Source organism: Schistocerca nitens, chromosome 5, assembly GCF_023898315.1.
Source record: "Schistocerca nitens isolate TAMUIC-IGC-003100 chromosome 5, iqSchNite1.1, whole genome shotgun sequence".
Taxonomy (NCBI): Eukaryota; Metazoa; Arthropoda; class Insecta; order Orthoptera; family Acrididae; genus Schistocerca; species Schistocerca nitens.
The window spans coordinates 166,616,076-166,629,196 of NC_064618.1; the positions used below are offsets into that span (position 1 = coordinate 166,616,076).

The 13,121-nt window shown below is 44.4% G+C and overlaps 1 protein-coding gene across 1 annotated transcript in view; it reads left to right on the top strand.

The window, feature by feature from the left end:
• The window catches only part of LOC126260325 (PC-esterase domain-containing protein 1A-like), a 169,705-nt gene that overhangs the window by 11,560 nt on the left and 145,024 nt on the right, over positions 1–13,121 (top strand). The window contains exon 2 of the mRNA XM_049957650.1: positions 3,577–3,677. Within this exon, the coding sequence (XP_049813607.1) occupies positions 3,577–3,677 (101 nt within the window). The remainder of the gene's footprint in view (positions 1–3,576; positions 3,678–13,121) is intronic.

A 13,121-nucleotide genomic window follows, 5' to 3' on the forward strand; every position in this document is an offset into this window, starting at 1 on the left:
GTAAGGGAAAGAAAAAGACAGGCTGCGTCAACGTAATAATGATGTGCATACCATCTTAGTATACAGAAAACGTACTGTACAGTAAGCGAGACTGAAGGGCTGACTTTAGAAATACTGTAAAAAATGCAAATAGTTAACAATTAAAAAATTTAACTTCGTGGCAGATTAAAACTGTGTGCTGGACCGAGACTCGAACTTGGGACCTTTGCCTTTTGCGGGCAAGTGCTCTACCAACTGAGCTACCCAATCACGACTCACGCCCAGCCCTCACAGCTTTACTTCTGCCAGTATCTCGTCTCCTACCTTCCAAACTTTACAGAAGCTTTCCTGTGAACCCTGCAGAACTAGCACTCCTGCATGAAAGGATATTGCAGAGACATGGCTTAGCCACAGCCTGGGGAATGTTTCCAGAATGAGATTTTCACTCTGCAGTGGAGTGTGCACTGATATAAAACTTCCTGGCAGATTAAAACTGTGTGCCGGAGCGAGACTCGAACTCGGGACCTTTGCCTTTCGCGGGCAAGTGCTCTATCCTTTCTTTCAGGAGTGCTAGTTCTGCAGGGTCGCAGGAGAGCTTCTGTAAAGTTTGGAAGGTAGGAGATGAGATACTGGCAGAAGTAAAGCTGTGAGGACTGGGCATGAGTCGTGCTTGGGTAGCTCAGTTGGTATAGCACTTGCCCGCAAGATGCGAAGGTCCCGAGTTTGAGTCTCAGACCAGCACACAGTTTTAATCTGCCAGGAACTTTCATATCAGCGCACACTCTGCTGCAGAGTGAAAATCTCATTCTGGAAACATCCCCCAGGCTGTGGCTAAGCCATGTCTCTGCAATATCCTTTCTTTCAGGAGTGCTAGTTCTGCAGGGTTCACAGGAAAGCTTCTGTAAAGTTTGGAAGGTAGGAGATGAGATACTGGCGGAAGTAAAGCTGTGAGGGCTGGACGTGAGTTGTGCTTGGGTAACTCAGTTGGTAGAGCACTTGCCCGTGAAAGGCAAAGGTCCCGAGTTCGAGTCTTGGTCCGGCACACAGTTTTAATCTGCAAGGAAGTTTCATATCAGCGCACACTCCGCTGCAGAGTGAAAATCTCATTCAATTAATAAATTTACTTGTATGGCTGGATAAACGGACATTCTTAAGACGATAAACAGCCATCTGAAAGTTCGAGTCTCAGCCCGGCACACAGTTTTAATCTGCCAGGAAGTTTCATATCAGCGCACACTCTGCTGCAGAGTGAAAATCTCATTCTGGAAACATCCCCCAGGCTGTGGCTAAGCCATGTCTCCGCAATATGCTTTCTTTCAGGAGTGCTAGTTCTGCAGGGTTCGCAGGAGAGCTTCTGTAAAGTTTGGAAGGTAGGAGACGAGATACTGGCAGAAGTAAAGCTGTGAGGGCTGGGTGTGAGTCATGCTTGGGTAGCTCAGTTGGTAGAGCACTTGCCCGCGAAAGGCAAAGGTCCCGAGTTTGAGTCTCGGTGCGGCACACAGTTTTAATCTGCCAGGAAGTTTCATATCAGCGCACACTCCGCTGCAGAGTGAAAATCTCATTCTGGAAACATCCCCCAGGCTGTGGCTAAGCCAAGTCTCTGCAATATCCTTTCTTTCAGGAGTGCTAGTTCTGCAGGGTTCACAGGAAAGCTTCTGTAAAGTTTGGAAGGTTGGAGATGAGATACTGGCGGAAGTAAAGCTGTGAGGGCTGGACGTGAGTTGTGCTTGGGTAACTTAGTTGGTAGAGCACTTGCCCGTGAAAGGCAAAGGTCCCGAGTTTGAGTCTCGGTGCGGCACACAGTTTTAATCTGCAAGGAAGTTTCATATCAGCGCACACTCCGCTGCAGAGTGAAAATCTCATTCAATTAAAAAATTTACTTGTATGGCTGGATAAACGGACATTCTTAAGACGATAAACAGCCATCTGAAATTACGTAAAAATAAATTCACTGAATGTGAATAACTTTGCTTCAGTTGTGTAATGTATAGATGTACTATCTATTGGTGACATGTGAAAATTTGTGCCAGATTGGGGTTCAAAACTGGATTTCCCACTTGTTGCGAGTGGTCGCCTTAACCAGTAGGCTATCTGTGCACGCCCTCCGGACCAACCCAAAGTAATTTCAGATGGCTGTTTACTGTCAAATATGTCTGTTAATCCAGACATGCAAGTAAATATTACACGCTGAGGCAGGCCAAAGACAGTAACATCATAGGTCTCAATTGTTCATAGTCACAATCTCACTGGTGCAGGAATACAGAGTATAGCTGCAAGCATTTAATGATGAATGTAGGAGCCTGTGGTATAGGGATAGTGTCATATAATGAAGTTTGGGACAGCATGGGAGGCATGCACAGATATCATAATTGTTAAGGCAGTTGCTTTCGATAAGTAGGAAATCTTGTTTTGAGTCCCAGTCCGGCACAAATTTCCATACCAATTGATAATATATCTGTACCTAACACAGCTGAAGCTTAGTTATTCACATTCAGCAAATTTATTTTGAATGAATAAATTGATAATTTTTTTAATATTCTCTGTGTAGGCTACTTAATTGTGTTGTTTTCTATATTGATGCTTGTGTTTTCATGAAGATATTGGTTCCTGACTCTCTGTTAATAAAACACGAGCCGAAAAGCTCAGTGGAATTTTTTGTTTAACAAAAACCTAAATGATCACCTGTTTGAACTAAAATGCCAGTCATTCATTTCATTAAAGAAACTTAGTAGTGGATTATGGTGCGATAGTTCTCCCTATGTATGATTTTTAAATTAGGCACACTACACTTTCACTTATATCTTTATGTTGTCATGTTCAGCTGCACCATTTGACATTGACTACTGTGGAAAGTCTCCTGCAGATGTCTCCATGCTGTAAGGTTTTCTGTTGTATATGTCCATGTTTATTCTGCATATTTTCTAACATCATATACTCATTATCTATCTAATTATCTTCTCAGTCGTTTCAAATATTTCGATATCCAGTGAAATACCTCCTTGGCTCAGCTATCATCTGGTCATCTAGCTGTATGTCCTGCCTTCCTCCATGTCATTTTTGTTAGTAATTTTGAAATCTTTCGTTCCAAATTGTTTACAGATCAGTTTATTTATTTCCCTCTCTATATTCTATTAAAACAGATTCCTTCCTTTGTTTTCCTAGTTTAAGGACCTATAAACTTTCATTGGTGTTGCTGAGCACAGTTTTGCTGATAAGGAAGCCTGACTTCTCTTTCAATTCTGGATTTCCAAGTTCCTTCTGAAACATAATAGCATCTGTGTACAGCCTTCACTATACTCGAATCAGTGCTTGGTTTCTCAAGTGTTGTTGGTATGAATTTTACTCAAATGAAGTTATAAGCTTTCACAAAATCTATAAATTCTAAACTAAGTCCTAAATTAAAGTCATTGCTTCGTACTATACTGTCATTTACAACTTGCAAATGGACCATTAACATTTTAGTTTACAATCTTAAGCAATATGTTATAATTTCATTTATATGACAGGCATAATGCCACCATACACAAAAGTTGTATGTGTATGTTCTCATTTATGAAGTGTGTCAATTGAAATTTACATTTCATTTTACATTTACAGGTTCTCGCTGTCTTCTGCTGGCAAGATGTGTGACATATTCACAAGACAAGATGCAATGTCATTGTTGCAGGGAAAGTACATACTCATGCTAGGGGACTCCAGTAAGTTTTGAAAATAGTTCTTTCCAGGAATCAGTACAGTGGAGCTGCAGTTTACTTAGATCTGTATGGCTACAGGAATATTATCATGTGCATGGCTATCACAGTCGTCTTCACTGCTGCCATGTGCAAAATTAGTTTATTCAAAAGAGTTGTCTTTATTGAATTACCTATAATTACTTCATTATTTTAGGTTCTCAGAACAGAAATTATTTTCATACTCCACTAGATCAGGCTTTACTGTTCTTCAGAAACTGTTAGTTGAACCATAGTCTTTTCTTGTCTAACTGTGAGTAGTGAGCAACACATCTCCACATCTCACCTCCAATTTTTTGAAATTGAAGAATTCATTGTTAAAAACTCTGTGTACTTGATAGTTCTATTCAGACAGGAGAAGAGTTGTCTGTCAGATATATGTCATTTCTCCTTAGCAACTCCTGTAGCATAGAGAAATGCTTGAACAGAAGTAAGTTGTCAGCTAAAAAACTATCAGTGGTTAACGTGCAATATTCTTTCTCATTTGGCATGTCCACATCATGACATCTATCGTCAGTGTGATCTACAGAACATGGAACTAACTTAAGCCTAACAACTCATTTAAGTGTCATAGCAAACATAATTTACAGTGATGTTGTTACAGTTCTCCACTCACCTGCATTAAGCAGAAATAAGTGTAGACCATTCAGCTGACAGCCAGTCCTCAATAATTTGTGGGTTGTTTAGCTAGTTACAGCTGGATGCTGCCATGGTTTCAAGATGTCGTATACCTCCAGGTTCATTAAATTTATACATTAAATTTATATCCAATAACAATTTATTTCTATTAGCAAACTAATATGTAGGTCACACATGTAGTCTGTTGATGTCTCTGTCATCACCAGGAACTCTCTTGGATCGCCAGGGAAAGCACTGAGGGCATTTTTTAATTACATGGCAAACAACTTGATTTTCAGTGCTGCAGTCACATCTTTGAGAAGTTATTTTCTTTCACTCAATGCAGAGAATGGGCACACCTGCCAGGGTTCGTTCTTATTCAGTTAAGAACCAACCAGATCTTACGTGGCTATTCAAAACCAGGTAGCTTAGCCGATATTCACGGCATCTTAAGTTGCTCCATCACAGCATTAATCTGCCATGTGTTTCTCCAGCAGCCATTAGCATCAAAGCCGTTCAGCAACTAGCTTCCTTGCGGTTTCCTGGGGTGCATGATGAGAGCAAAGTCTTCCTTTACTGATAGCTGAAATATCTGTGTGGACAGGGAGATGAGGATTTTTCTGTAATTTTTTCCTTCTGTACAAGTGCACTTTCCTACCACAGAGATGGATGTGGTATGTGGCACAGTATGGGTTGCTAAAAAGTATGTGTAGGTCTCATTGTACCACTTACAATATGCATAGTGTGACTGAGCTGTGTGTCAACAAGCCATGTGTGAGTGCTATTGTCCAGTCAGGTGCAGAATTCCTCAATTCTAGAGCTTAAGTACAGAGTGTTAATGCAGAGGTTCCTCATAATGCGCCACAAAGTTTATGAAGACTGTTATTTCAAGCTTTGATTTTGGCAGATATTCTTAACAGATGTTGTCGGTAACTGACTCCTAGATACTTCAGGTTTCTGGTATGTCAGAGTAGTCTTTCTTGGAACTGGACCATGAACTCTGTTGGGGCCAACTTCTGGCTTGGGCGAAACATCAAGATTTCTGTCTTAGTAACACTTTATTGCAACCAGGCAATCCTCAAGACATCCTCATAATTATTACATTGCACATCAGAATGTGAATGAGTTACTGGGAAGTGAAGAAGAATAATTAATGATGTGAAGTATACCAAATTTGTACCTTCATAATCTTACAAATAATATATTGTAGAGGCAAATTACACAACTAAAAAACAACCAGTAATAAAATGAAATATTTTTCTGAGGCTAGTGTTCGTGCCTAAACCAGGTGAGAGAAGTAGGACTCAAACCCTTGTGTATAGGATTCAAACCCTTGTGCATCTTTCCAGTTTAAGTTTTGTGTCAGAAGGGAGATTACTCTCAGAAAGCTTTAAAATTATGAGATTCAGTCGCTGGCACGTACTTTCTTTACAGGAGAAATAATATTAAGTACTGCTGACAGAAAAATATAAAAGCACTAGTTTTTGGAACTATTTGTTCTGCGTTGGGAAGGAGAAAGAGAGAGGTTGTGAAAGCTTCAAAAGGAAGGGCAGCTCACTCAGACTCTAGGATAAGGGGACCCACCTGCTGTGAGGACAAGGGGAGACCAAATTAGGTTTTATGCAAATTCTGTGAACCATACAGGTGAGTGCTCCTCTAATAAAGAACATGACAGATTTCCTTCCTTATCCTTGCCACAGTCTGAGCTTATGATCTGTATCTTAATACCCTTTGATGTTAACAGGATATAAAAAAACCTAATTTGTTTTCCTGTTCTAGGTTAGTTTCCTTCTCTTTGAACTTTATGATTGCTGCAAACCTCTTCATTCCTAAAACATGGGTTTTTCATAACGTACCAGTCTGCAAGTATTCATTGGGAAGAAAAAAAGCAATGCTTATACATCGATAAAATTTCTTTGTGACTGACATTTCAAGAAGTTGAGTGGTAAGAGCCATCTTGTTCATACATGCAGTAACTCAGGATTTGTGGCTGAGTACGCACTGGCATCAGCGCCCCCACCACTGCAGTCCGTCAGTCACAAAATAATTTTAATTCGAATATGAATATGAATGTAAAAGTACTCATTACTTCATTAATTACTTTCCCTTGAAAACAGTTTCTAAAATGTTTGTTCATAGACATTAATAAAACAGCACTCCAACATAAAATTGTTTCAGGAAATTGTTACAAACAAATATAATTTATGTTCTGTAATAAGCCATCCAAATACCTTAGGAAAAACATAGTTTGTAGGGTGCAGTTAGACAAAATCTGGAGAGGGTCTGAGTGACAATGGGACTGTTACTAAGCTGTATACCAGCTGAGTTATAAAATACAGTAGTCATTTCTTAGATATTTTATAGTGTGAACTCATCTGAAATGTAATTTATATTTGACTTCTGATCACTATGCCTCCCCTCTCATCGAGTCACCTGTCTTTAGACTAATTTAATGCCACTTCCCATTTCTCTCCCTCTTGCAAATCTTTTCATGTCATCGTATCTCTTATAATGTACATCTTCCATAATCTCTTTTGCATATTTCAGTTTTTGTCTCCTCCTAAGTTTTTCCCTTTGCTACTTCCAGCGCAGGGCCAAGTCTTCCTATATGCCACAACAGGGGTGTTCCATTAATTATTTTGTTATTGCAGTAGGAGTTTCAATGAACATTTTCCCTTGATTATTTTTCTAGTATTTCTTCATTTTGTACATGATCTGTGCCCTGAATATTCTCCTGTAATACCACATTTCAAGTGATTTCATTTCCTTCTCTAGATTTCCTATTGCCTTTGTTTCAGTCCAGTATAATTCAGTGTTCACAGTATCCACTTTCAGCAACTTCTTCCTCAATTTCATATCGTGGTGTGATATCTCTAGATCTCATTTTGCCGAAGAAACCTTTCTTTCTCGGCACCAATCTACTTTTAGCAGTTTCCCTATTTTAACTATTTTGACTAGTCAGGTTTTTGGTAGATGATCATTTGCTCACTTTTACTACTGCCTCTTCCAGTTTTTTTGGGTTTAGTCACCTCAGGGGGCTCACAACTCTTTCGTGAGTATGTATGTGGTGAACATGAGGCCCTAAGCCATTGCAGCTCTTACTTCCTTTCCTGTGCTGCACTTTCTCATCTCTGACTATACTTCCTTCTCTGCTCTTTTTTTACATGGCAGCTGTAGTGTCGGCAGACTTGCCAACACTACGCACACTAATTGAAAGAGGCGGCCAAGATGCACGCGCTAACTCACGAAGGATGGAGTGAGGTCAGAAACAGGAGACTTGATGAATGCTATAACGAAAAGTACGTAGCTTCTGGACTACTTAACTTTTAATCCGTCCTTGTATACATCGTTCTTGATGAGACATCTGGAGATTGCGGCGATACAAGTGAGACTCTTTAGATACAAGCAATCTAAGGCTAATGGCGCCTTGCTAGGTCGTAGACATTAACTTATCTGAAGGCTATTCTAACTGTCTCTCGGCAAATGAGAGAAAAGGCTTCGTCAGTATAGTCGCTAGCAACGTCGTCGTACAACTGGGGCGAGTTCTCGTACGTCTCTCGAGACCTGCCGTGTGGTGGCGCTCGGTCTGCGATCACACAGTGGCGACACGCGGGTCCGACATGTACTAATGGACCGCGGCCGATTTAAGCTACCACCTAGCAAGTGTGGTGTCTGGCAGTGACACCACATTCCTCCCCCGCAAATCGGCGAACGGTCATGTTATAAGGCTTCCGCCCGCCGTGGGGAGGACCCCATGTTGACGTATGCGATGAGATGGGGAACCTAACAACAGGCGAGGCTGTGCCACCCGCACCCGGCCATTCGGTCCGAGGGCAGCTAGGAAACGCCTGAAAACCTAGTCCAGGGTGCACGTCAACATGCGGTGTATGCACCCGTAGAGAGACAGGAGGGGCCGAAGGGTCGACCGCCATGTGGTCGGGGCACCCGACGGGCGAAGACGACATCTGGTCCGGAGCGGGCAAGAGTTCCATGGTGGAGGACAGCCGGTCACGGGAAGCGAGCGGCGGCGCGTGACCCAGGGAGGCGCCAGGCGGTTGCAGCGACGCGTCCACTGCGGGCGGCGCCGGCGGGAGAACAGGCGGCGGCGGCGCGTCGCCATGAGGCAAAATGGAAGGCAGCGTCGGTAACACCTGGGGATGAGGCAAGCCAGTAGATGGGTCCCCAGGGCGCTGACCGGACGGCACCGTCGCTGAAAGCAGACGCGGAGCGGCAGAACCCAGGCGACGACAGAGGCGCAGCTGATTGAGATGCCGACGCACCTCACCAGAGGCCCCCAAAACCAAATACATTGCGCGGCCGAGGCAGCGAAGAATGCGCCCTGCGAGCCAACGCCGTGAACCGCGATAGTTGCGATAGAAAACAACGTCGCCAGGAGCAAAAGCAGTAGTCTGCCGCTGCACTGGAACCTGATGCGGCGGATGCAGCAAAGACATCAAGGTTCGATGAGGACGACCATGGAGCAACTCAGCCGGCGAGCGACCATCGCGGGGCGGAGAGCGATACGAAGACAAAAAGAGCAACAATGCGTCCTCCCTAGAATGCGACTCTTTCAACTTCAACATCTGTGACTTGAAAGTCCGGACCAACCGTTCAGCGGCACCGTTTGACTGAGGCGAAAACGGCGCGGATGTCAGATGTTGAATACCATTGGCCTTGCAGAATGACTGAAATTCTGCGGACATGAATTGTGGGCCATTGTCGGAAACAATAGTCTGGGGAAGACCTTCAATGCAAAAAATAGCGGACAACGCTTGGATGGTGGCAGATGACGTCGTGGAAGACATCCGGACAACAAAAGGAAAATTACTGAAGGAATCCACCACAACCAACCATCGAGCATTCCAGAATGGACCAGCAAAATCGATGTGCAAGCGTTGCCAAGGGGAAGTGGCTGTCGGCCATGCAAAGAATTTCCGCGGCGGGGCGGATTGTTGTTCGGCACACGCCATGCAAGAAGAGCACATATTCGTAATCGCAGCATCGATTCCGAACCAAGTACAGTGCTGACGAGCAAGTTGTTTCGTGCGCACTGTACCCCAATGTCCTTGGTGAAGGAGCCGTAAGACAGAGGACTGTAACGAACGTGGGACCACTACTCTGGACTGATCATTATCAGAACGCAACAACAAAACACCACGTCGTACAAAAAGTCTCTCCTTGTGAGCAAAAAATCGGCGAACCAGCGGATCCTCGATCCGTGACTTTGACAAGGGCCATTGCATAGCAACAAAACGCAAAACAGTAGCAAGGACAGGGTCAGCAGCTGTGGCTGTAGCGACACGACGAAAATCAATCGGAAACGATTCGACCACGTCATCGGTTTCCGAATCAATGAACATGCAAGCAAGTTCGGAAGAATCGAATGCTTTATCCTCAGCAACAGGCAAACGGGACAACGCATCAGCGTTTCCGTGCTTAGCAGTGGACCGATACAAGATATCGTAGCGGTACTGCGAGAGGAAAAGAGACCAGCGAATGAATTTCTGCGCTGTACGTGGAGGTACAGGCTTGTTCGGATGAAAAAGCGATGTCAAAGGTTTGTGGTCTGTGATGATGGTAAAGTGACGACCATACAAGAAATCATGGAACTTAGTAACACCAAACACGAGAGCTAAAGCTTCTTTCTCTATCTGTGAATAATTGCGTTGCGCAGACGAGAGCAATTTTGAAGCAAAGGCAATAGGACGATCATGCGATCCATCTTTGTGCGCAAGCACAGCACCGATCCCGAATTCCGATGCATCTACCATCAACAGAAGTGGTTTCAGGGGATCGAATGGCGTAACGCAAGTATTTGAAAGCAACGCCGATTTCAACCGGCGAAAGGCGCGTTCGCATTCCGTCGTCCAGACGAACGGAACACCTTTACGGCGTAAGCGATGAAGCGGAGCTGAAATGGAAGAAGCGCGCGGCACAAACCTGGCATAGTAGTTAATTTTTCCCAACACACTCTGTAGCTGCTTCACATTCTGCGGCGAAGGCAACTCCTGTATGGCACGGAGGTGCTCTGGACTCGGATGTATGCCTTGGGCATTGATGACATGGCCCAGATATGGTAAGTCACGAGCAAAAAACACACATTTGTCCTTCCTCAAGCGAAGACCATTTTGTCGCAAGACCTGAAATAACGTGCGTAGGTTGGCTAAATGTTCGGCTTCTGTCTTTCCGGAGATCACAATATCGTCCAGATAGTTCGCAGCAGTAGGGACCGACGCACAAACAGTTTGTAAATATTGCTGAAACAATGCAGGGGCGGATGCACACCCGAATGGCAGTCGTTTGAATCGGTACAATCCAAGATGCGTGTTAACCACCAAGACGCGCTGGGATTCTTCGTCCACTGGTATTTGCAAGTACGCATCTGCGAGGTCCAATTTCGAAAAGTATTGACCCGGGCACAGTTTATCAAAAAGATCTTCCGGGCGGGGCAAAGGAAAAGTTGCAGTCACAAGTTGTGGATTCACAGTTGCCTTGAAGTCCACGCAAAGTCTCAATTTTCCGGAAGGTTTTGGCAAAATTACTAAGGGTGAGGCCCAGAGAGAAGCCTGCACACGTTCAATTACACCTTGAGATTCTAAATCGTTTAATGTTCTTGCGACCTCATCACGCAATGCGCGGGGAACATTGAAAAATTTCGGTTGCGCGTTTACTTTCAGTTTCAAATGAGCTTCATAGTTCTTAGCGCAACCAAGGCCCGGTGCAAAAATGGCTGCAAATTCTGCACAAAGACGAGAAACACTGGCGGAAGGCACAGTCTGAGTCACTGATAGGACCTGATTGACTATAGACAAGTTAAACAACTGAAATAAATCTAAACCAAACAAGTTCACTGCCGTAGAAGAACGAAGAACGTAAAATGACACAAGTTTTGTTTGTCCCTTGTATGTGGCAAGAAGGTTGCACTGTCCCAACACAGGTATCGGCTGTCCTAAATAACTATTGAGCTGAACATTTGCGGCACGCAACGGAGGTTTGCCCAGTTGTTTGTACGTGTCTTGATTGAGCAATGAAACTGCAGCTCCGGTATCGAGCTGGAATGGTATCACTTTGCCTCCAAAGTCTAAGTCTACAAAAAGTTTATTGTCCTGCTGACGACAAGAGCGACTTTCACGTGCAATTTGAACTGATACAGGTACAGAAGCACTTGCGACTTTACGGGATTTCCGGCGACGTCAACGCACACTTTTTGTGGGACGAACACAGTCACTGTTAGATAAAGTGGCACTGGACGGGGTGGAATGAACGACATGAATGTCCATGGGCGAAGGTCCACGAGCCTGAGTGTCCCTGGTTCGATTCCGGCGCGAAGCAAAGGGCCTGGAATGGTTTTGATTGTCTGATCTTAGCTTTTTCTGGCAAACACTTTGAACATGTCCTTTCTTATGACAGTAAAAGCAAATAGCTTGGCGTGACGGGCAATTGTCACGCGAATGTCTAGTTGCACACCGCGGGCATGATTTTAGAACTGCATTGGCATGCTTATGCGGCACACATGTTTGCGAGCTAGGCTGCAGCTGCGCGGACATCCGCGAGGGCCGTTTAGCGTCCCGTGCCGCGCGCCCGGCGGGCCGGTCAATGCGACACACTGCTGGCGAAGTTTCAAATGATTCCTGAGCAAAGTCAAGTGTGTTTTGCCTATCCAATATGTCTATCACTTGTTGAAGGGAGGGATTTACTAGTTTCAAAATCTGTTCCCGTATGCGAACATCAGAAACGTTCTGTGCTATTGCATCACGCACCATAGTATCTGAATAAGGGAGTCCACATTCACATTGAAAATCACAATCCCTAGTAAGTCCTTGCAATGTTGCAACCCACTCCCTATTAGTCTGACCGGCCGTACGTGTGGTACGAAAGAACGTATACCTTTTGGCAACTACATTAACTGTTTCTTTGAAATAGGCATCTAAAGCAGACAAAATTTCTTCGTAGGACAGAGTTGCTATGTCGCGTCGGGGAAACAATTTCACTATCACACGGTAGGTGGACACACCGACACAAGAAAGCAAAAACGGCTGCCGCTCATTACCTTGAATTCTGTAGGCGGCTAGATGAAATCCAAATTGTCGGGACCATTCTGGCCAGGTCTCATGGGCTGCGTCAAAGCTACGAAACGGAGGCGCAACTGCTTGGTGTGGCCGCGGTAGCGATGAAGCGGTGGCGGCCGCATCGGGGTGCAGCGCACGTTGACCCTGGACGAGCTGTCCAAGGGCATCCAATAACGCCTGCGTCTGCTGATTCTGCAAGCGATAAAATTCAGACAGTACATCTGGCGAAGCCATGACACAAGTAAGTTAAGCAAAGCAAGAATAAAGAAGACCGTTTTTACGCTCGTAGCCAAAAATTGTAGTGTCGGCAGACTTGCCAACACTACGCACACTAATTGAAAGAGGCGGCCAAGATGCACGCGCTAACTCACGAAGGATGGAGTGAGGTCTGAAACAGGAGACTTAATGAATGCTATAACGAAAAGTACGTAGCTTCTGGACTACTTAACTTTTAATCCGTCCTTGTATACATCGTTCTTGATGAGACATCTGGAGATTGTGGCGATACAAGTGAGACTCTTTAGATACAAGCAATCTAAGGCTAATGGCGCCTTGCTAGGTCGTAGACATTAACTTAGCTGAAGGCTATTCTAACTGTCTCTCGGCAAATGAGAGAAAAGGCTTCGTCAGTATAGTCGCTAGCAACGTCGTCGTACAACTGGGGCGAGTTCTCGTACGTCTCTCAAGACCTGCCGTGTGGTGGCGCTCGGTCTGCGATCACACA